The following is a 25192-nucleotide window of genomic DNA, read 5'->3' on the forward strand; positions in this document are numbered from 1 at the left end:
AGTGCTTTAAGCGACCGCTACCCACTGATACCCCCGTTTTCCATTGCAGGTGGTCCACACAGAGCGCACGGGGCGCCCCTAGGGCCGCCCGCGCCTGCCCGACCTGGTGCCGTGAGCACCGCCTCGCTAGCACCGACGCGCACGCCCGCTGGGTGTGAGACCGAGGTAACACCATGTACCGATGCCTGACACACCTGACCATGCGATTATAACATAACGACTACACGACATATTACATTTTTACTCGTACACATTTATTTATCTGTACTCTGTTTGTGTGCTTCAAATCTTGTACCTAACTTAAATTTGAACCACTTCCCGGCGTCTGACTCAGTTGAAATTTGGAGTACTTCCTTAATTCCGATGGCAATGCAATAATGGGCTAACATGATGCTGATCTGATGATGCAGTCGGAAGGTAACCGAAGGAGCTACTCGATGGAAAACACAAACACTTCGAGTTTAGGCTCATTAAAACGGTCTCGAGAATTACTAGATAGAAATGTAAATGAGAAGAAATACAGTCAGCAATAATGGTGTCACAAACACGTTTTTTTTTAATAGATTTTAGCTTGGTTTGGCAATTTTCGTTTAACCTTTGGTATGCTTTAGCACTGATGAGTGCATCCCTACATTCAACTTAAGCATTTCAACTTTAAACAATTAAGTAGAAAAACCAACATTTTACAGTAGAACACAAAAGGTAAATGCGAGTTTTGACATGTCCTCCGAAGAAAATCATAGATCTTCCATAAATCCAAAAATGATTTGTTAAGTTCACACTTCTTCCAGTTTTGAGACCCAATTTTATTAAAAATTTGTAGCATTTTTTTAAATACTTGACACTTGTTTTACCACCTGTGCCACTTTGGTGCTGACCTACACACCTAATTTTTTATAATAATTATTTTACTACTTTTACTTGTTGGGTTTCTGGTACACTTATTCTATGAGAAAATAGATTTTCTATACAGTTGTACCAAAGGTTATACTGAAGATCGAAAATAGTGCGGAAAAGAGGAAATTCGAAAGGACTGGCGATAAATTAAAACACGACCGAAGGGAGTGTTTTAAATCGACACTACCGAAGGGAATGTTTTAAATCGAGACGAGTTGCGAATTACCTATTCGCACGTGTATCGTACAACGTTAATATGACCCTTTAAACTTTTGACATACGTACGGAAAGTGTTCTTTCCCGCACTTAGCACCATATGTACTGTAAATTAAATTTATATTTTAGTTGTAATCTTTATATAATCACAATCATTTTCGGAGTTTAATTTTGAATATGTCGTGCAGTTTCTTGTTGTTATATCGCATTGTCAATTCCGTGATTATAGACAAAATAATAATTGCTTAAGGAACCTGTGGAGACGTAACTTACGCAATGTATTTTTTTATCTATTTAATATCTACGGAAAAGGTGTTCAATATATTTAGCACATTAAAATCACATAAAATTTGATGATATTAAAACGAGCTGGAATCTCTTATTGGTCTCATTTATGTAACGTTCTTTGGTGATGTCATTTTTATGAAATGGTGACGTTAATGTGCTTCAATATATTTAATCGGTACGGAAGTGTTTACCCGACTAAATCTGTCAAGCAAATGTAGACCATACAGTGTGGTGACAAGGTCTACTTAGCATTGATAGCCCTCGATGACTCGCGTCATGTTTTCTTAGGCTCATTTTGTAGTACTTGCGCTGATACTAAATTATATATAAGATTAGGATCTGTATCGAATCTCAATTATTGAAATAATGATGATATTGCAAAAAAACCTCAAATCTTAGCTTAGGCTGTTTTGGACCATAGTCAGTGTGAGTGCTATGATTATACTATTTTTTTAATAATTTGTATTTATTTGTTTTTGAAGTATATTTTTTGATAAATCTCAAGCTATACATAGCTAAATATAAACATTTTGACAAACAATCAAATTTATCCAACTTTATTTTACTTTGTGATTCGCTACGTGTTATTAAACGCGTTTTATTTTAGCCATATAATTTATTCGTAAGGTTTTTTTAGTTGTAAGTTTGGTTAATATGTCCCGCGCTGACGCGCCGGGCGGACGCCGTACCTAGAACGTAATCCGTTCCAAAGAGCGTTCCCTTATTTATTGGCTTTAATTTATTCGTCCTACGTTGGTAGACGTTGAGTTAGGTTTAGTTAGTGGCGCGCGTTCGAGTATGTCTCATCGCTGGCGTGCGCGGGGCGGCGACAGGGCAGGCGCCGACAGGCGGCCGAGGACGGCGCGAGCACTACCAGCGCCACGAGTACACGACACGCGCAGGCGTGGACGGACACGGACAACCTAGTGCTAGTGCACGATAGTGTAGTGACGTTCACTAGTGACGATGACGGCGAGCTACGCCGTAAAGTAGCGAGCCTCGGTTCTTCTGACATTCATATATGTTAGTGTATTTTTAACGGACGCATTGTACAGCGTGCGTTAGCTGTAAACTCCCCCGAGTGGGATCCGGTGACCGGCTATGATGCCTATGATACTACTGAGATATCTAAAGGAATTACATAAATGTATGTTTTGATTATAGTTACCTTTTAGTACGATATACTCGCTGTTGTGTAAAATCTATTTTATTAATGTTTATACATTTAATTATTGTCCCGAAAACTATATACCGGTTTGTTTCTCGGATTCGTTTCCACCTTATAAAATTTAGAATCTCGTTCGATTACTTTTGATCTGAATTTGCAATATTTACTGTAAGCTTTTTTGGAATTGAGTATTATTTTAAAAATCATAATATTTTTTTATTAACGTTTATATAAAAGGAATGTTTAACGAAATAATTATCAAATACATCTTACTAAAGTGTTGTTTGTAATTAGCATAACGGTTACGTATAAGTGTAATCTAGTTGTTAAGATTAAGATATTGTAAGAGCATTGTTAGAGCATTTACTCAGTGCTGTCGTTCGGTCTGGCGATGAATTTACTAGTTAACAGGCGACTGTGTCGCCTTCTACGCTGATTTGTAGTCCTTGGTTGTGGCTTTAATTCCATAAAATAACATTTACTTTGTGATAATTTGGTAGCTTTTCTTGAGGCCTTAACGGAACACGTGACGTAACAGATGGCCCGTTGAAAAATTGTCAATTTACATTTTATTTAAGTAGTTTTGTAGGATGATCTTCTATTTTGTATAAGGCCAATTAAATTTAATCATATTTTTTAACTTAGATTAGATAAGATCTGTTCTAACACTCACTCGATACTGTCGAAATGTTTTATATCCACACTGCCATTTAACTTAAATTATTTTTCTTTCCCGAGTCATTTTAATTATATTAGTGTGATAAATTATTGTATTTACTGTAAGTGTACATTTTACATAATATGGTATCCCTAATCCCTTTTAACGTCAAGTAACTAACCAGTTATTTTCTTAACTTGTACTTGGGCAATTTGTTAGAGCAGTTCTCTTCAAGTGCCCATGCATGCCTGGTTATACATATTCGCACAATGCAAATGCATAGTATAATATGTAATTATTACGTATCAAAGAATTTGATATATTTCCACAGGATTTCATTATGCCTGTTCTTTAACCTTTTCGACGCCGTGTCAAACACAAAAGTTGTCACTCGGACGCCACGTCACCCAAGTGTCAAAACTGAAATTGAACTTTATGCATATGCACGTAGGTCTATGTTGCTCTGTGGTCTGTGACCGATTAATCGGTCTTTGGCGTTGAACCTGCGGTGCGGATATATCGGTTATTGGCGTCCAAAAGGTTAAAAAGTTTATTCATTATACCAGTACCATCACTCACACTGTTAACTGTCCATCGGTGGACCTTATTACAAACGGCATTAGGTTTACCGATGGACAGTCAAGAGTGTTGCTGTTTGTACAATGGTTTGTCTCAAAACTTATGAAACTTGGCAGACACATAGTCAAAAGTTGGTAACTGCAACTCAAAATGCGGAAAAAAAATATATCTCTGTATGTTAATTTTATGATACTCGTACGCAAATCTTGGTACATATTAAGTTTTTGTAATTTCTTATATGTAATTTTACTTATTTTAGCCAGTGCATATTCATCAGGGGATAAACGAAACGTCCCGAGGGACGTCGCCAGCGACGTCAGGCGATATCTCACAAACATTGCCAGATTTCGTACCTCGGCGATGTTTCCCTAGTTGTGATTGTCCCCTAGTGAATTCCTGGCTTATGAGTACATGTCAATCCACGAAAGCTGGCACGAATTGAATGAACGAATCTTTCATTGTATGAGTGACACCTGTATCGGTATACAATGTGATACACACATAGATATTTTCATTCACACATTCATTCCTTTCATGCCAGCTCTTGTGAATCGACATGTACAACAATGTACAGTTATTTCAATACAAAGAACTCTGTAAAAGAACACGCAAAAATGTAGGTACTGAATGATAAAAACTAAAAAGTGATACAGCTTTAGGGAAAGTCAATAATAAGATGAACTAGAATTTTGTTGTTCTTTTACAGATATCTTAGCGTGTTTACGGTACATATTGTACCTACTCTACGAAGTTGCCCATGTATGATCATATTACAATGTCCATTTTCGTAGCCAAATTACAAGTCATATCAATGAGATTGAATAAAGTACCTAGTGAAGAATGAAATGTTTTCATTTACCTACTAAAATCCATGCTCCCAATTCACTGAAAGTAAAGCGGTGGTACTAGTGCTCGACATGCTAATGCCTAATAGATGACACCATGCTGTCACCTCTATTGACAATGACTTAAGTTTCAAGATGACATGTACTTGGACCGCGTCGAGCACCAATACCACTAATATAATTATATAATATGTTAAATCAGACTAATAAATGGAGATAGAGTAGGGGAGAAAAGGCAACTGTTGAGGACAATAGAGTAGGAAAGGGAAAATGATTGGTCATCTTATACGACATGACGCTTTCATAAATAACATAATAGAAGGAAAGATTGCAGGCAAGAGAGGAAGGGGAAGGCAGAGGATAAGCTACATAACACAAATAAAAGAAAAGGGAGCTGTAATGTCGTATAAGGAAATCAAGGAGGCGGCCCTGGATAGCCCATACAACGCCGCGAGAATCGTCAATGTTGATGTAGGTAAACATTATGAATTATGATCTTTTGCTATTAATGATGACAATACCACACTGTCATTGGAAATGCAGAGTACGCTTGGTCAGACTATCAATCTTCGTGTACGATAGGCGTGGCGCTCAAAGGTTAGCCGAACATCAAAAAATGAAACAATTAATTATGAAAATAGTTTAATTAATTAATTCAGTACACATAGTGGAATTGTAAGATTGGAATCGCATAATTTTATTACAATAACAATGCCAGCATTGGTTTAAAAATACTTGTAACATTATTTAATACCAGTCTTTCGTGTTACACACATTTTACACAATAAAACGAAACAGTAACATTATGAAAATCATTAACCTTATTTGGGATCTAACGAAATTTTTAATTTCAATGTATTTCAAACTTGATAAGTAAGTATTTATGTAGACTTGATTAACGTTAAGGATTTGCAACAGTTTATACTTTTCGTTCAACATAAATTTGGCAAACATGGTACAAGATATATTCATGAACGTTTTCTCAAAAACTAAGAATAGTACATCTTAATAACATCCTAATTTAATAGTACATATATAGTTATATAATTTTTTTGAATCTATATTTTACATTGTATCAAATATTAGCACACCATTCAGAACTTATGTTGGCCAAGGTCATGTCGATCAAAAAGTAATTATAATACCATTAAGATTAGTTTTAAAACTAGCTAAAACTAAAGAACCCTAAACTTCGACACCCGTAACGGCCTTAATGCTTTTGAGGAGTCTGGCGTTGCCGTCCTTATAGTCCACGGGTGCGGCGTTCATTACCGTGGTCTTGAGGCGGGCTTCGTCCTGTGGAAGTAAAGTAAATTGGTCAAGTACATAGAAGGTAGGATCGTATAGAAGTGGTATACGCGTGCCTCCGTGAGGGACAAAACATAAGCAAATGCGACACTGTGATTGGTCGAATTTATTTGTTGCCCACCATTATCCATACTAAAAAAATGGTGGGGAACAAAAAATATGTGAGACTGTGATAAGGACAAACAATAATAGCGCTTTCTCTGCTACTCCTACTGAAAGATACGTAAGACTATCCCGTTCTGTCAGTTATCCCCACCACTCATGCCTAATCCAGTTTAATACTAGATTCATGGTCAAGTATGATTTAACAACAAAACTGTTGTGAGACTGTGAGACTCAGACAATTCAAATACAGTAGAATCCGGTTATAACGATGCCCAAGGGACCGATGATATTATATCGTTCGTGCTAAGTGTGCTAACCGGAAGACGTAAATACTAAACGGTCCCTTGGGCGTCGTTACCCCTTTATACGTATACGTACGTACTTACGTATATTAACTGACGCGCGCGGCTACAGCGCAATATCCACCTTTGCGCATTCCGACAAGGTTATCGACGACTGCCTATCATATATTATGACATTACCTACGCTATAAGTCTCCAACTTAGTCTTGAACTTGAACACGAAGGTCCTAAACTTGATGTCCTAAAACACGCCCGAATAGCCAGCCTTGTACTCGAACATGCGTCCGACGTCGGCGGCGCTCCTGCCTATCATATAACATATCCTCTTGAGACCCAGAAGCAATTGTTTTGTTTTTGAAATTGGTACCCTTAGGTCTTCAATAAAAGTTCAAAATAGATTTTGGAATATGTACAAAAAATTGTACGCAGGGACTTGGGAGGCTATTATACTTGCGCTATAGGTCTCCATCTTAGTCCTGAACTTGAACACGAAGGACCTAAACTTGATGTCCTGAAACAAGGCCGAGTAGCCAGCCTTGTCGTACTCGAACGTGTCCGACGTCGGCGGCGCTCTTGCCTATCAAATAACCTATTACACTTAAGCTATAACTGCTATAAGTCTCCATCTTAGTCCTGAACTTGAACACGAAGGTCCTAAACTTGATGTCCTAAAACACGGCCGAGTAGCCAGCCTTGTACTCGAACATGCGTCCGACGTCGGCGGCGCTCTTATCTATCATATAACCTATTATACTTATGTTGTATGTCTCCATCTTAGTCCTGAACTTGAACACGAAGGATCTAAACTTGATGTCCTCAGACACGGCCGAGTAGCCAGCCTTGTCGTACTCGAACGTGCGTCCAACGTCGGCGGCGCTCCTGTCTATCATATAACCTACATATTATACTTACGCTGTAAGTCTCCATCTTAGTCCTGAACTTGAACACGAAGGTCCTAAACTTGATGTCCTCAAACACGGCCGAGTACCCGGCCTTGTCGTACTCGAACATGCGTCCGACGTCGGCGGCGCTCTTGCCTATCATGGCCTCCGCGGCCTCGTTGAAGGCCGTGATACGCTGGTCGCCGGTCGGGTCGGATACGTTGGCCTGTGAAGTCATTGCGTTTAGTTTAATTTTTATAAAAAAACATTTTTTTCGAATAAGTAGCAATTTCTATTCTTTTATCGTCGCATTAGAAAGAAGGTAAACAATCTTGACGTGTCTTTTTATTAGAAAATATTGAAAAACGCTTTAATAAATTAGTTTATATTATTTATGAAAGCAAAAGAATGTAAAAGATCGTATATGATTTATAATTCTAACATATTTGCTGTGACTTATTTTTCTATGGTGATTTTTAATAAAAAGACATGTCAAGATCGCTTACCTTCTTTCTAATGCTAAAATAACGAACTATAACGTTTTAAAGTTACAAAATGCTGAGACACAGAAGACTTTTTCATCAACTTTTATATCACAAACTACTGCCATATGGTATAAGTGGTTAAGATCATACAGAAAGCACATTGTGAGGTGTTTACGAGCCAATTTGTGCTATTTTATTCTCTATCGACCACACCTAATAGCCATGGTACTTCAACTAGGGACAATAGGGATACTATTCGTTCGATTATAATAGAAAATTAATACCACATTCAGTCTCGCTTCCCCATAATCGAAATATAACTTACCCCCAAAAGCAGCCGGTACTTGTAGTTGGGATATTCCCTGTTACACTTTTCGCATCTGAACAGTCCATTCTCCTGGTCCACCAGCTTCTTGTTGCACTGTTCCTGAGGACAGGCCTTGTACACGGCGTTGTCGGCGAACGTGAACGTTAGGACGCCGAGAAGGCTGTAAGAGATAAGACAATGACATTATAAATCCTCCACGTTATTTTGATAACAAAACTTTCATGAGACACAGACATATAGTTATTTACGATACAAGAGCGAAAAATAGGAAATGCGCACGTGTATCATACAACGTTTTACAGTACATATGGCCCTTTAAATTTTCGACGTAGTTACGTAATGTGCTTATTATAACACCTGGTGTCATAATGTAACACCAGATGTACTGTAAAATATAATAAAACGGATCACTCACGTATCCACGTTATTGGCGAGAATTAATAACGACATATCGGCATCAGTCTATTGCAGCTGCAGCTATTTAGCAGCGCTACTTTAGACAATCCAGATACATATAGGTAGTACGAATTATCTCAGATGATTTGTTCGGGCTCGGGTCCTAATCTGTTAAACAAAAGACTTTTCACCTCAGCAGCTCGAACAAGGGTACTTTGCTTCTTAAAAACAGTGAGCGAAATGCGATTTTGCTCACTGTGTCATTTTGTCTCATTCAGTGAGCAAAATCGCATTTTGCTCACTGAGCGTGTTTACTCAGTGAGCAAAATGCGATTTTGCTCACTGAGTGAGACAAAATGACATTCAAGTGACCTTTATAGTCAAATGTCATTTCAACATGCGGGGTCTAATACAAGTTCGATATACTTGGGTTCTATTATCTCTGTCCCTCTAGGTATGTTCTCACTGCTTAGGGTGAAAAATTTTGTGTACTACACGAGATCAAAGTTATTTACATCTCGTGCGCTTTTGAATCCCTTACTACGCTCAAGATTCTAAATTAGATTCACTCGCTACGCTCGTGAATCTATTATAGAATCTTTCGCTTGCACGGGACTCAAAATAAGCACTCGAATAAATATCAAACTTTGATCTCTTGTTGTACAAATAACTATTGTTTCTTTTAACAGCGGTCTTCAACACGTGCCAAAGCAACCATGTCGTGATAGTATTAAGGTTCAAATTTACGTGACAGCTCATTCAGAGAACAATCAGGGTTGTATTTTCTTTGGAGATAGCAAAACGTGCTATCTCCGAATGGGCTGTTTCATGAATTTGAACCATATAAATAGAATGGTAAATTTCCTTTTTAAACGGGCGTGTTCCCGTTACTTATGTCGGGGCTACTAGCAGTAAGCAGTGTAACCACTGCATAAAGGAAACAATACCTTTTGTTTAACAGATTAGGGCCCGAGTCCGAAAAAATCATCTGAGATAATTAATATGAACCACCATCACCACGAAGCGCATCATGTCGAATACCGCCATCTATTTCAGCTGTTAAATTCGTAGCTACATTATTGTACACTAATAAATCACAGACATCCGAACTTTGAACCACCTGATTACATTTCTCCGTCGTCTGATAATGCTTGAATCATACCTGTAGTAGTCACCCTTATCGCCAGAGCCCAGCTGCTTCGCTTCGGCTTCAGAGAACGTGATCCATTCGCCGCTACCACCTCCGTAAGCGCCGGATCTAGCATAAAACAATGTATATGATTATTAAATTGTACTACGGGACCTAATCGCGTATTATAGTTTTAAGATTTATTTTAAACGTCGAAGGATCTTAAAACTTAAATACGCGATTAAGTCCCGTTGTACAATTTAATAATGTGTAAAAATCGTGAAAGTGTAAAGCAGTGTAATGTATATGATTTACAAGCACTAAAGGAGAGACGCTTTCCAAATAGATTTTAGTACATTGACCTGCCTGTTGCTATCTCTATTGCATGCGCATAATTATATTGCTATCCCGCCCATTATGCCATTGTTAATGTGCGAGTTTGACAGCAATATAATTATGCGCGTGCAAGGGAGATAGCAACAGGCGGGTCAATGTACGAAAATCTATCTGGAAAGCGTCTCTTCTTTAGACCTGAATGCGCTGGTTAAAAACAGGTCGAGGTTGAACACAGTGGGAGATAAGGGTTTAAATTTTAATAACTTTTAACACAAAAATAACAGTCTGCACAAAAAAGTTAAAGCTACCATTTTATGGTCTTCATCAACAGTTTCACTTTACGAAACGATGCTTTCCTTTACATCAACAGTTTCACTTTACGAAACGATGCTTTCCTTTACATCAACAGTTTCACTTTACGAAACGATGCTTTCCTTTACATCAACAGTTTCACTTTACGAAACGATGCTTTCCTTTACATCAACAGTTTCACTTTACGAAACGATGCTTTCCTTTAGTTACTATATAAACCGGCCAAGTGCGAGTCGGACTCACGGCTCAAAACAACATTTGTTGTATGGGAGCCCCACTTCAATATTTATTATATTCTGTTTTTAGTATTTGTGGTTATAGCGGCAACAGAAATACATCTGTGAAAATTTCAACTGCCTAGCTAACACGGTTCATGAGATGCCTGGTGACAAACAGACGGACAGCAGAGTTATAGTAATAGGGTCCCGAGTACGGAACCTAAAAATACTGAAGTAATGGTATGCCTATAATATTTGAAGAGTTCACTCGATTTCTCTAGAATCCCATCATCATATCCTGACATGATGGGATTAATGTTATAACTTATAAGGTCCATACCTGGCGGAGATGTTGACGATGTCCATGTTAGCACCGCCGTTGTCGTACCAGCCACGCAGCTTATGCGCATCCGGGAGGTCCGGGTTGAGTCGGATCATGGTGCTTGCTAGGCAAGATAGGGATTTGCTGCCATTGAATTCCGCCAAGCGAGCCCCCTGTGACGTTTAACAACATTATTATTTTGGCCTTCATTATTACAGAACTGCCTGCCAATAGGGTATTTGACTGTATTTTAAATAAATTATTTTACACCATGCATGAAATAAAGCACCATAATTAGAGAAACGTAGACAGCAGTTATTTTTAGACACAAGTTATATTTTAAAACCCGTATAAAACTATAAAGAGTAGGTAATTTGATTGTGACGTCACATGCTAGTGTTTCATATAAATTCCATTGTAGCAAAATCGTTTAGACAGCTCTAAAAAAGAAACTCATTTGACTAGTAGTTACATACCCTATTGCTGGACATCTCACAACTGAATGCACCAGTGTAAGTCATAATCTACGTCTTTCTAGATACTATAAAAAATTGTGTTTCAGACTTCAGTTTTTTGTCAGTGTGTCTGCATGAAATCAGACTATTTAAGAATGAGCGTGGTGAAAAAGAATTGTTTTACCTTAGCAGACACAACAGGGTTGGAGCTGCCATCAAAGCTCTCTGCTTCGCCGCCCCACAACGTCAGTACCACCTGAAACAAAAGATACATTAGATTTATTTAGTTAGCAAGATAGTGCAGCATCAGTGGGCTTAGCACAGGAACGCCGCGATATTCCTCGAGCGCGAGATAAATTACCCGTCTTTTTCTAGCTATATATTTGGAGTACGAGTAGTCTATCTTACGTGCGTGATACAGTCGCAGCGCTCCTGTGCTAAGCCTATACCATCTCAATGCAGGCGCTGCAAAAGGACTCCACTGTCAGGTAAGTTTCCAGTGGAATTTTAAATGAAATAGACCAATTTAGACAAGATCAAAAGATAAGCTTTAGAATACAGGCAACCAGTCAGATAGATCCTATTCAAGAACCCCATTGGCGCATACTATACACAAAGACAGGCCTACTGCGAGCATCGAAGTTCGTAAATTGCGGGCATCTTTCTCTGTCACTCTAATTACGCCTTAATTGGAGTAAAAAAGAAAGATGGCCGCAATTTGGGAACTTCGGTGTTCGCGGCAGGGATGTTGCGAACATCCGCATCCGCAACCGCAGAACTTCCGCATTATTTTCAACATCCGCATCTGCATCCGCATCCGCATAAAATAGATGCGAAGCTTATGCCGATTCGGATGTCGAACAAGTCGGTACAGGAACGTGTTAGCGGCGGCGTAAGTGCTAGGTAATTTCGTCATTACCTATAACGAAATCGTCTAGATCCAGAAAAGTCGGCCATGTTACTGTTTATTAAATATAACGCACCTATATTCTTGCTCAAATACTAAACGTTTCGTTTTTTTAAATAAAAAGATACTAAAAATGTAATATTTGACTTTTTCTAAGTACCTAATCTTGACATCCGCATCCGTATCCGCGGATGTCAAAAAATCTGCATCCGCAACATCCCTGGTTCGCGGTAGGCCCTCTGGAGCATAAAAATGCTTTTTGTTTAATTTGTTAACCTAATATTTGTTGATTTTACTGTAGTATTGAACTTACTGCGCCACCGGTAGAATCAACGAGGGTGACTTCTCTCTTCTTGAGAAGCTTGCCCGTGCTTCTAGCTGTGAGTTCTTGCACATCCGAGGCCGCGCGGCATACTCCGATCACGTCTGCAACATTACAATACATGATATACAGGCTGAATAAGACTTACTAGACTTATATCGACCGGGATATGAACCGTGATCAGGGGGGTGTCACTACGCAGTTTAGGTACATTTGGCCGGCTGGCCTCCCGGGTAGGGCAGGCGTATGGCAGTGGGCTGCCACTCGACCGCACGATAGTCGTGTCACGTGGCGCTCGCGCAAAGAAGATTCACCGTTCGTTCGCGGTTATAAGTTTCAATTTTGTTGCAGGCGGCGGGTATAGGTATAATTTTATACCTAAATCTGACTTTTGTGAAGGAGTGAATTTTCTTATTCTGTGCCGTGATTACCTTTTGTATTGTTTTCGAGCTCCGAGAGTTTGGGAGCTTGAAAACAAGTCTAGTGAAACCAACCGTGAATCATTCAAAACTGAATAAGACGTAACTTACTAACTGAACTTGAGATTTCGCAACTTAACGTGTAGAGTCTGTGCGGAAAGAGACGAGTCATGGAATGTATTGGGCCCGACACATTCCACAATTCTTCACTTTCCGCACAGACCCCAGACTCTAGATAGAATTTCTTAAGGTGTCCAAACTGTGGGTATAACAATGGACAGATAAGGATGTTATTTATTTACTTACCAAGTAAGGAATCCGTATTCTTGTTTCCGATCTCATTGATGGGCACGAAGTCGTATTTGATGGTCGGCACCGAAGACGCGTCCTCCATGCACTCGGAGACGACGGTGTCGGGGGAGAAAGTCATCTCGTAGTCGTTCTTGAGGCTCGTGAATTGCTTGTTGGCAGTCTTTAGCTGGCAGCGACTTATGTAGTACACTTTGTCGACCTGAAACAATTGGTTATAAATATTGTAAAATGTTTCTTCAACATAACAATTACTCTTTGTTGCACACCTCAATAGAAGAAAACGGTACAAATCTTACTAAACTAAACTTAAAGGCGGGTCCACACTGAACGAGCCGCCTCGCGAGGATATTGCCGCGCGAAGCAGCTCGGTGTAGACGTGCCTCGCGCACAATGTGGCCGAGGCAAGGCGCACAATGAGGCGGCTCGTTCTGTGTGGACCTGCCTAATGAAAGGTAACACAACAGGCAGTCTTATCGCTAAATAACAATCTGTTCCAGACAACCTTTGGGTAGCGGATTAATTGCGACTGATATTAAAAAATAGAGAAAAAAGCGATTTTTTTAAATCTATATATTTAAAAAAAAGGGGGTTTTTGACATGCAGTGACGATGCGACGAATTATGTAGTAGTGTAGTATTACCTACACCATTACATCACTTTTAAAATTATGATAAACTCTGGTGATGCTCCTGCTAAGCTTTTGCTGACTGTACATGCATGTTGCAATGTTTTCAAATATGTAGTTAGATTAGAAATAAATCTCGTAAAATCCGTGAAATTTTACAGTATTCAAAGGAAGTATCAATTTTGGAAAGTATGGGCTGCGGAGGACATCAGCATCAGGCAAACACCTTACACACCTATTGATACCTATTGATATTTATAAACAAGGTTCCATATATATTCTTTTCTTTTAGAATAAATATTATTCTTATTCTTAAATATCTACCTGCAGCATGTCATAGAACCGGTCGACCTCATTCCGGAAGGCGGTGGCGCGGATCTCGCCGCTCTCGTCGCACAGGTCCATGCTGAAGAGTTTGCCTTCGCCTTTGGCATTGCTCCATGTGCGGATCGGAGACTTGCTCATCACGCGTGCTTTTATCACCCATCTAAAAGTATTTTGATATTATGTATAAATATACTTTGTACGTTAATAAGAAAGATTTTTTCTAAGGTTACACATCCATAATTATCAAAATGACATAAAATTTTTGGGATTTATTCAGTATTCAACATATGTTTACTTGCTAAAACCAGATGAGATTCATCAGTAGTCAGAGTAAGGGTCCAAACACTTACAGTTGCAATGGCGGTGGCTGACAACTTCGATTTTAGTATGCAATCGCTCATGATCAATGATCATACACAATTATCCGCCACCTACAGTATGGGAAGGCGGCAACTTTGCAAGCGTCTATGTGGTTTAAGGAAGAAACATATTATTTATGACAATAGATTGATGTATTATTTACTTGTTCTGATATGGGCTGAGACTAGAAATAGGATGTGTCATCTGCGAAGACAGCATGCTGGAGTCCATAGAAGGTGCAGCCATAGGCTTAGACACGGCCATGGGAGCCGGCGCAGGTGCTGGTCGAGGCACGGGCTGCATTGTTGGCTGTGGGGCAGATACTGCACTGTCTTCCGTCCAGGTCTGAGGGTTGCCAAGCTTCTTGCCTACTTCTGAGCCTGGGGTAAGTATAGTCAAGTCTAGGATAATCATGACTCTCCTGAAATTTAAACAGCGAAAGTTGCAGAACCAAACTAATGGCATTGTAAAGTATCAGCTACTGACTTGGAGGATGTAACCAAACGGAATAGCCATTAACAGGCGTTCCCCTCTGTCGAAACATTTTTACGTTACATATACATTTGAAGTGCCCCTCCCCCGCAAAAATCGGCAGACTGTTTTGTACAGAAAATTACAGACAAGGCGTCTCCATTTGGTTATATCGTCCAAGTTAAGGATGAGGAACATACTTTATTATACAGAATTTTACATGCAGAAGTAGCTTTGTTATCTATTTGAATTATTGCATCAATTTTTACAATATTTGGCATGTAGAATTAACTTTATCACCGCTCAGCCCATACACCCCATATGAGTGGTATTCCATCTGTCCAATATGTTGGTCCAATGTCATTGCGGCTCACTCTCTCATTAAGCAAAATGTGAGACAAAATACACATTGGACAAAGACAGGTGGAATAGCACCCTAAGCCCCTATGTTGAATGAATTCCATCCATTTTATTAAGAGTAAAAGCAAGGTACAGATTGAATCAAACATCTACAAAGATGGAGCTAGTGGCATAAAATATTGAATTTACATATAAACCTTAAAACTTAAATTAAACAATGTAAATCGCAAGTTATATTTTTGTATGTCTAATGCATTGACATATATCTAAGGATGGTCTAATGCCTATCGTGCAGTCTAATGCCACAATGCAATTGGTTGATGAGTTGGCATCATGCGCGCGATTTGATGCAACTTTTTGCATTAGACTGCATGATTGGCTTGAATTTGTTAGTAGCACTGCTGAACTAGCACCATTCTTAGGCCCAGTTGCACCAACCACATTTAACAGACAGATTAACGTCACACAGCAGGGAAGTATGGAATTTCCCATACAAATAAATTTAGCGAACGCTTTAACGGTGACAGACGGTTTGGTGCAACCGACCCTTAGTGCGTGTAAGACTGTCCTTAGATATATGTCAATGATCTAATGTTATTGAGATATGGGTGCTTGGTCATTAACATAATGTGATTAGAAGCTTGATGTCTTTGTATTGATTGTATCCTAAGTAATCTTTATCAATAAATCGCCTTGCATAATATCTATGTTAATTTCATTGCAAGTTTGAAAGATAAGTACATTGCAAACCTGTCATAACCTGCTTTAATACCTTTCTAAATTGCATCACATGATCATAATATAAACAAAATCATTTTGCATAACAGTTTAGGCACCAACATGGTACTGAAAAACAAAAGAAGTCGCTTACTTCTCTCCCTTCCCCGTATTCTTCAGCAAAGACGTGACAAACCGGTCAATCTGCACAACGGAATAGTCGGACAGTTCCCCAGTGATCAGCTTGTCGTTAAGCTGCGTCGCCAGCATGGCGAAGCTGTGCGAGTGCTTGCCGTCCGACACCAGCAGCCGGAATCTTTCGTTCGCACCACTGCCTTGAATCTTCTTGCTACCTAGCACTTGCATTATTGGCTTGTCATAGTGACCGCCATTCATAATAACCTACAAAAACAAATAAATATATAGTTAAACTATTGAACTTAAGGAATTTAGTAGCATGATCATGATTCTATGATAAATACCTCAAGGGATCCTTGCGAGAGTTGGTTACTCATTTTTGAACAATTTTATTCTATTAATCACTCCTACAATGTTGCACAATAAAGTTAAAGTCCGATACAGAGATCACAAATCATTGATCAATTTTGAAAGAATTTAGTACAAGAATAGAACAAAAGAAGCCGTAATAATGAATTATTTTAATCGGAAAACATCCACCGCCGCTTTTATGGGTATTCTTTCTACATCTACTATACTTCGCGCGATTTTGGTAAATATGACAGCTGTCACCGCATGCCTTTGTTCGTTGTGCTTCGTTCAGGAATTTAATACAAAGCAAATACAAAGTATTTGCACTTAGTGATGTAGTCAGGGCAAGAAAATGTTGCACATTTTGCAAGTAACTATTAGAACTTGATTAGAACCAATAAAGCTGAGTATTGGTAAAACCTTAGGCTACTTTCGCGTTACCCACTTGTACTACTTTATATGAGCGCGCACCATTATATGGTCCTGTTGCACAAATCAGGCGGGCTACTATTAGCGTGGCGGGTATATTTTTCTTGCACATATAAGCAGGTACAGTGCTCTCAGTTCGTTTCTTTGCCCATCGTAGGTCTTCTTGCACCTTGTAGCCAAAATCGGGAACTTAAACATTACTTATTATACTTTAATTACTTTATCTTTCGCTCTATAAGAAGTAGAAAGGGGTATACATTTATAATTATACCTATTGAGAGAAATTAAAAGTTTTATGGTATATTCATAATTATTTTTATTAACAAAACATATAATTTCATTATTATTTTATAAGAAACAATTAATATCACATCACAGCATGTTACATAGGCAGGTAACTAAATTAACATCACATGGTTCCCGCGCAAACGAAGGAAAGGTACCTTTACGTTGCTTATCATGAATAGTGACACAAAACAAAGTGAAATGCCATTCGATTTTAAATCTTACCAGTAAAAGATAGAATATTAAATGCAATAACATTTCATTTTGAGTTGTGCCACTGTTCATGATAAGCAACGTGTACATTATTATCATGGGCGGTAGTTTTTATGGGGTAAACTACCCTAAATTCGGCCACCACAAAATCTGTGAAAGTAAGGCAAGTAACTTGGCTAATATTATGGAAGGTTACTGACTTTATAAATGGTTACATTAGAAATGAGCGTTATAGTCAACTCGTTATTATTATGTCAAGAATTTTAGGCCCCAAAGAAAATGTCTATATATAACACTTTATATACAAAGTTTGCATAATCGGCATAAATTTCCTCAAATATGGGACCAGTGCATTTTTACTTATCGTCAAAGGGACAGATTCATTAACAATAAGTACCTTCACAGAAATGAGGGCTTATAAGTTAGACCAAGAAAAGTCTGCAGCGATTTTGATAGCCCACGCAGTGCCAGTGTTATTTTAAACGTCAAACTTCTATGAAATTATGACGTATAAATAACACTTGCACTGCGTGGGCTATCAAAATCGCTGCAGATTCTTGGTCTAACTCTAACTTATAAGCCCTCATTTCTGCGAAGGTACTTATTGTTAATGAATCTGTCCCTTTGACTATAAGTAAAAATGCACCTCACAAAATGGAGGCTTATTTGGCAAACCATTCTGTGTATGCAATACAAACCCAATAATAAAGTTATAAACATTATGGTTAGTGTTAATAACTATACAACATAATGAGACAACATAGGTACATAATTATTAGATATATCTAAACTTAATAATTTATACAGTATACAATAGACAAATAAAAAGAGTCGAACCAAGTGGTGCAAAATATTGTATTACAGTACATATGGTTATACTTTACCGCCCTAGTGCGGTAATTAGCACAATACGTGCCTATGTCAAAAAATGTAAGGCCATATGCACTGTAAAACGATGTAGGTACATAATACACGTGTGCGAAAAGGTAATTCGCAACTCGTGGCGATTTAAAACAGTCCCTTCGGTCATGTTTCAATTTATCGCCACTCGTTGCTAACTTCCTACTTTTCGCACTTGTATCGTAATTTACTATTTAGGTACACGTAGGTATTTTGACAGCTGAATAAAATGCGTTCGTTATGCGGTAAACTGCAATCTAGGTACCACAATACGTTTATTGCGCCGCATAGCGCCACCTAGTTCAACAAACCAAATCCGCCTACAATATAATGCAACGTTTTATTATGCCTTTGGCTATGTACCTACCTACTGCCAAAGACATATGTAACTTCGTATAAGACGAATAAAGTCTAAGGAAAAAACGTGCCTCGGAATTCAAGTAAAAGCCATTCTCGAATAGATGGCGCACACACCTTTAGCCTATCCTCGGCTAGATGGCGTGACGACACCGTTTCATATTTAACAATTTTAACACATAGATATCAGTGAATGAACATGGATCAAAAAGATATAAAAATAATAAAATCATTTATCCATATATATATATAAATTTTTCGATAACTTTATACGTTTTCATTTAGTCGTGTTTTAGTGAGTTTTAGTCGTGTGTCGATAGATGGCAGTAAATTTACAGTGACTACAAAATTTACAATGACAGGACCCCTCTATACTATCTATTCTTTTTGCTACTGCACAACTACTTATTATCTTAGCATTCCTGAGTAGGTACATGTTTGTATGTGCCTTATAGTTTTTAGTGACTGTTCGTCTATAATAAGTACATATAGGCAAATTATCAAAGTTTACCACCTATAATACAACTCAGTATTTTTGGAGGTTTTATTTACAACATATCTTATTCTTTGTAAAATTATTTACATGGCTTTTTTTGAAATATAGGTATGCAAATATATATAGAATTATATGTTTAAATAAGGTATCTATTTGAGATCTTATACATAATATTTCTGTGGAAGGCAAACGTTGATACCTAAAACAACATATTTTTTGCGAGCTTTGTTTTATACGCTTTTCTAATACCTTTAATTGTACCTATAGGTAGTTTAATAATGATATGAAACTCGGTAACAATATGAATTAGGTATGCAAGGAAATGCTCATGCTCATTGCATGCGAAACGTATACGGTACGGTATTAAAGAAACTTCAATACGAATTACCTCAAACACAAAGCTTTGCAAAGTACTTGGAAATTATTAGAACCTTAAGTATCCTATTTTCTTTTAGGTTACAAAAGGCGGACCCTGTTGTTCTATTGACATTTTGCTACCGCTCTTTCTAAGTAACTTTAATCAAGGCATGGCTAGTGTTTACACATTACGTTGTGAAGATTAAGTATTGTGATTAAAGAGTAGGTACAATGGTGAGATTGACTATTTTGAAATACTGAAAAGGTTTACTTCTATTTTGGTTAGTTCTTCTTAAAAGTGTAGTGACGCCAAAGCTTGTAGCTTTTCATTTAAAAATTCCTTTGTATTGAAATAAGTATAGACTTCGTGGTGTATAAATTGGCACGACGTCTAGTCTTCTATCCATATGTCACCGGCATCACCACAAAGGAAAGCCCTTACAGTAACAGCAGTTAGACCTAATACCGAGCATTTGGTCGAGAATGGGTTGAGATATCTCACATCTCTATAAAGGTATTTATTTTTGAGCGAGCAAGCGCTCCGCTTCAGCTTAGGGTGGTATTCTATCTGCCCAGTGTCATTTGCGTCTCACTCTCTAATTAAGCAAAATGTGAGACAAAATACACATTGGACAGGTGGAATACCACCCTTAGGCAAAAATGCTTTTGTATGCTTGTCCAGCTGTTTGTATGCAATCCGACTTTCCTTAACGCTTCGCAACCGATTCTCGTGAAAATTTTGTTCGATAATTATATGGATTTGTCTATTTAGTTATTAAGAATTATTTTAAGTGGTGAGCCATGGGGGTTCGCGAGGTCTATTTACCTACAGCTCATAGAGCCACTAGGTATGGTAGGTATTAGAAACCGTCGATACTGCCAATTCTCCGCCTGTCCGTGTTGGGCACTAAGTATCCGTCTCCGTCCCGCTGGGCGCCGACCATGGCGGCGAAGCCGGCGGTCCGGTCGAGCTCTGTCGTCGAGTGGTTTTTCGCTCGGAGCGCTTTTATTATGTCCTGTGAAAAACAATTTATTAGGTATACGTTCATTCTCTGATACTAAGAAGTATATGTCTATATCAATGAGGAATTGATAAACTAATTCATAAAAAACAATGTAGTTAGGTACTCTCCAAGGCGCGCAGCCAACTTGCCAATCGTTAACGCTCCGTAGAGTATCGTAGTCATCTGTCTATATCGCTCTTCCACACTAGTGCGACAGTGACAGTTGCGTTTCGTTAGCTATACTAACTATATAACGATATAGCGAGCTTTAACGGCTCGCCCACCACATTGAGCGACTTGCGACGGCGGCAGCGACAACCATAGGTGGGAACGAAAGGTCCGATCGCCGTGTCTCGCTCCAACCTATGGTTATCGCTGCCGCCATCGCAAGTCGCTCAATGTCGTGGCCGAGCCGTAACGATTGCACGTTGGCTACGCACCCTGAGAGAATATCAATAGCTAGGGGTTATATACTTCTATAAATTGTGTCGCTTAACTTCAAACTCGGGTAAATCCATTCGACCCTCTCAGCAAATTTCTACCCTATTACTTTTGCTTAGTACCAATATCGCGTAATCTGACAGATGGATTTACCCGAGTTTGAAATTAAGCGACTCAATTGTTGTTTACAGAAAGAAAAATATGATAAATTATAGTCGATCACGTAAAATACACCTTAAGGTTCCGTCACACAGGCGCCCCATACAACCATTTCCAGTCGCCGTTACGACGCGGTGTTGACACATCTTGTGTCGACACCGTCTGTTTCGGTCACAATTCCAGTCGCAGAGTCGTCGCCGTGTCGACACAGTTACCAGAAATGGGGAAGGGTCGACACATGACACAAAGTGACATAAAGTGTGGTCGCCGTGTGCACACATTGTTTCGGGTTTGCGACTACTTTATGCCAAAATCATTCGTTCATTCGTTCATTTTGTTCCTGTCAAATGGAAACTGTCAGATGGAAAAATACTTAAATAAAATTAAGTGACATTAATACGCCATCTCTAAAATGGATTACAAGACGTAATTATATATTGTTTGCATTTATATTACAATATGACTTAAATTATTATGGGGAATTAAACTGCTCGAGTGATTTGATAAACTAAGTGTAATATAATCAACGCGCCACCACATTGTTTTAGTTTAGCCGGAAATGAAATTGTTTACTTCTCAGTGCCTGTGTTCATAACTATATTATTTGAAGCATTTTTAGTACTTCGATGCGTATACTATACTTAAATAACAGAAATAACGCTTTACATACTACGAAACTTGTTAATTATGATGTATAAATATGGTTTAAGGCTGAGAAATATTGCAGTCACAAAGTAGTTGCAATGTTTCGACTTTGTGTCGACTCTGTGTTGACACATGACACGCGCTGTCAAAAGTAATAACAAAGTTACTGGTATGTTACTGGATTTTCAAAATGGCTCCTTGTGTTGATTTGTTTTCAGATATTCTCAAAGTGTAAAAATGCCGTGGTCAGAGATGGGCATTAATCGATTAACTGTTTATTCGACTAATTAATGGAATGAAAAAAGTTAATTCTCAAATTTTAATCGCGATTAGTTTAGTCGACCTAACATAGATTGAAATTGAATTAATCTGAATATTAATCGAATAAATTATCGATTAAATCTCGATTGAAAGTTGACAGGGGGCCATTTTTGTACGTAAAAATAATAGAAATGTCTTGCATGCAGATGGTAGCAAAACACTTTGTCATAAAAGTCGAGATGGGTGTCGATATATGTATAGGTTTTAGGGAGTGCCGATTTCGAAAATAATGACCATTTTGGAATCCGAAATGGCGGCCATGCACTGTGTCATAAAAGTCATCATGGATGTCGTTTTATACGTTTTAGGGGGCCCCAATTTTGAAAATGATGACCATTTTGGAATCCAAAATGGCGGCCATGCACTATGCCATAAAAGTCGTTTTATAGGTTTTAGGGGGCGCAGATTTCGAAAATGATAACCATTTTGGATTCCAAGATGGCGGCCATGCACTATGTCATAAAAGTCGTCATGGATGTCGTTTTATAGGTTTTAGGGGGCCCCGATTTAGAAAATGATGACCATTTTGAAATCCAAAAGGGCGGCCATGCACTATGTCATAAAAGTCGTCATGGGTGTCGTTTTATAGGTTTTGGGGGGCGCAGATTTCGAAAATGATAACATTTTCAATTTAAAAATGGCGGCAATGCACTATGTCATAAAAGTCGTCATGGATATCGTTTTATAGGTTTTAGGGGGCGCAGATTTAGAAAATGATGACTATTTTGGATTCCAAGATGGCGGCCATGCACTATGTCATAAAAGTCGTCATGGATGTCGTTTTATAGGTTTTAGGGGGCGCAGATTTCGAAAATGATGACTATTTTGGATTCCACTTTTATGACAAAATACGTAGCCGCCATCTTGGATTATAAAATGATCATCGTTTTCGAATTCTGCACTCCCTAAAACCTATAAATCGACATCCGTGACGACGCAAGTTATCTTTATTTTCAGATCTAACAAATTGCTACAGAATACAAAGGACAAAAAAGAAGCGAGGAGGTAATGAAACAAGCAAAAATACAGATGATTCCTCGACGCAATTGGGTGATTCTTAAATTGTGTCCAGATTTTTTTTGTCATAAAAGTTTTTATTTTTCACATATTACTCTCACAAGTTCCGTGACATTTCGACCTTGTAATTTTTTAAGTAAATGTTTTTGTTTATCTATGAGGATCTCACTAGAATAGTATAATCAAGGTATGTTTATATTTGATGAATGAAATAGTAACGCAAAAAAAAATATATATTTGTGTCTTATATAAGACTTTTATTTTACCTTTTCCTTCTACACAAGTTTGGCCAAGTAATAAGAATTTAGGGCTCTCAATTTTATTTTGACTTCTACAACAGTAAAGCTACGAGGCCATGTTTGGTATCGTTTTCGTATAAATTCGCAGTACCAAATTTAGTTAAGGTATCACATTGACACCATTCCGAAGTAAAAACATATAAACTTATTAAAATACTTTCTTTTAAACTCCTCTTCACGCTTAAACTGCTGAACAGTTTTAATTTAAATTTGGTACACATATATTTTGAGTCCCGAGACAGGATATAATAAGTTATCTCAAAAATCATCCTTTAAAGGTGTGAAATGAGGTGTAGGGGGGAATTCAGAATTGACTTCTTGAAGTTAATACTGTTTAAGTTTAGGTTTGAAGTCATGTTTTTTCATCATTTTTAACTAAATCAAAGATGTAGACCATCCCAAATTTCATATAAATCGGTTCAGCGGTTATTGATTTCCCGTACAAATTTCCACGCCACTTTTCACACCTTCAAAAGATGATTTTGGTTATAAGATCTATCCTATGTCCTGTTCCGGGACGCAAACTATTTCTATACCAAATTTCAACGAAATCGGTTCAGCGGTTAAGCGTCAAGAAGAGTTTCAAAAAAACCGGCCAAGTGCGAGTCGGAGTCGCGTATTAAGGGTTCCGTACATTAAGTCCGACTCGCGCTTGACTGCACATTTCTAATAGGTTTTCCTGTCATCTATAGGTAAAGAACTATTTTGTGTATTCAGACGGACATACATACAGACGCACGAGTGATCCTATAAGGGTTCCGTTTTTTCCTTTTGAGGTACGGAACCCTAAAAAGATTTATTTTTATTTTGTGGAATGGTGTCAATGTGATATCTTAAATGGATTCAGCACCCCAGATTTATACGAAAACGATACCAAACACGGCCTAGCACCTTCACTGATATAGATATATCAAGATAAAATTGAGAGCCCTAAATAAACTTTCAAGAGCGGATATCTCAAAAACGATTCAACATATCGAAAAAATTGACGGAATAAACTTGTAACAAATTAAATTAACTTTCATTTTGTATAAGTGGCCATGTCGCTGAGATGCATAGTTTCCGAGATATAATCGAAAAACGGGAAAATGGGACCTTCAAAGCCCCCTCTCTCCCCCCGCTCAAGGGCTACGGCCGGGGACTTTTGATATGTTCACCTCCTAACTTGTCAAACCGAGTTACGGAGTAAAAAATTGTGTTCCGAGCATTTCCCCCTACAACTTTTGGAGCATTCGTTGCCTGACCTAAGTAGCTTATTGAATTTCTTTAAAAACTTTTCTGTAAACGGTTGACGGGTGTTGGGTGTTTATATGGTTTCGGTCGATTATTATCATTTGCATTGCCCATGATGACTTACTAGAATTACGAGCACACGAGACACTAATAGTAGTTTGGCAAACCTTGGTTTTCAAGAGATATTTTATATTGACATTTGCTGTCACAAATTTGCTGTCAGATTTAGTCGCAAACCGCACGCAAAGTGCACACAAATGTGTCGACACCTTGTTACGGAAAAGTGTAGACACGGCGACGACAATTTGTTTCGAAACAATTCTAGACACATTGTGTGGACTCTGTTACGACACATCTGACATTTAGTTACCACTTTGTGATTCTGCGACTGGAATGGTTATATGGGGCGTTTTCCGGGCGGGGCGTGAGCGCGGCGTGAACGTTTTATATATAAAAGCGGCGCGCAAAACGCGCCTGTGTGACGGAGCCTTTACACCTT

General features: G+C 38.4%; 3 protein-coding genes across 6 annotated transcripts in view; 1 reads left to right on the forward strand and 2 right to left on the reverse strand.

The window, feature by feature from the left end:
• Nucleotides 1–3335, forward strand: part of LOC134796048 (transmembrane protein 47) — a 42396-nt gene extending 39061 nt beyond the window's left edge. For both annotated transcript variants that reach the window (XM_063767979.1, XM_063767978.1), the window contains one exon: nucleotides 50–3335. In XM_063767979.1, the coding sequence (XP_063624049.1) occupies nucleotides 50–82 (33 nt within the window). In that variant the 3' untranslated portion in view covers nucleotides 83–3335. The remainder of the gene's footprint in view (nucleotides 1–49) is intronic.
• A 1945-nt stretch (nucleotides 3336–5280) lies between these two features.
• Nucleotides 5281–16754, reverse strand: LOC134796026 (replication protein A 70 kDa DNA-binding subunit). Its single transcript, XM_063767941.1, has 12 exons — nucleotides 16531–16754; nucleotides 16203–16450; nucleotides 14664–14921; nucleotides 14138–14300; nucleotides 13183–13387; nucleotides 12449–12561; nucleotides 11413–11484; nucleotides 10792–10946; nucleotides 9619–9714; nucleotides 8058–8220; nucleotides 7279–7473; nucleotides 5281–5947 (listed from the first exon to the last, which is right to left on the reverse strand). Exons 1-12 carry the CDS (start codon nucleotides 16561–16563, stop codon nucleotides 5837–5839), a joined length of 1812 nt encoding a protein of 603 aa, XP_063624011.1. The 5' UTR covers nucleotides 16564–16754; the 3' UTR covers nucleotides 5281–5836.
• A 513-nt stretch (nucleotides 16755–17267) lies between these two features.
• The window catches only part of LOC134795994 (glutathione hydrolase 1 proenzyme-like), a 34558-nt gene continuing 26633 nt past the window's right edge, over nucleotides 17268–25192 (reverse strand). For 2 of the 3 annotated variants that reach the window (XM_063767893.1, XM_063767895.1), the window contains exons 10-11: nucleotides 17933–20590; nucleotides 17268–17796 (exon numbers count right to left, since the gene is read on the reverse strand). In XM_063767893.1, coding sequence (XP_063623963.1) covers nucleotides 20435–20590 — 156 coding nt within the window. In that variant the 3' untranslated portion in view covers nucleotides 17268–17796; nucleotides 17933–20434. The remainder of the gene's footprint in view (nucleotides 17797–17932; nucleotides 20591–25192) is intronic. The other variant, XM_063767894.1, reaches the window with a different exon arrangement.

The sequence above is a fragment of the Cydia splendana genome, chromosome 13, assembly GCF_910591565.1.
Source record: "Cydia splendana chromosome 13, ilCydSple1.2, whole genome shotgun sequence".
In the NCBI taxonomy this organism is placed as follows: domain Eukaryota; kingdom Metazoa; phylum Arthropoda; class Insecta; order Lepidoptera; family Tortricidae; genus Cydia; species Cydia splendana.

Bases quoted from the DNA above. Each gene is read 5' to 3' on its own strand.
- LOC134796026 (XM_063767941.1), bottom strand. From the start codon at position 16,563: ATGAGTAACCAACTCTCGCAAGGATCCCTTGAG. The intron at 11,485-12,448 runs GTAAGTTCAATA...CTTTTGTTTCAG, and splicing joins TTGATTCTACCGGTGGCGCA to GTGGTACTGACGTTGTGGGG. The intron at 10,947-11,412 runs GTAAAACAATTC...TAAACGTCACAG, and splicing joins ACCCTGTTGTGTCTGCTAAG to GGGGCTCGCTTGGCGGAATT.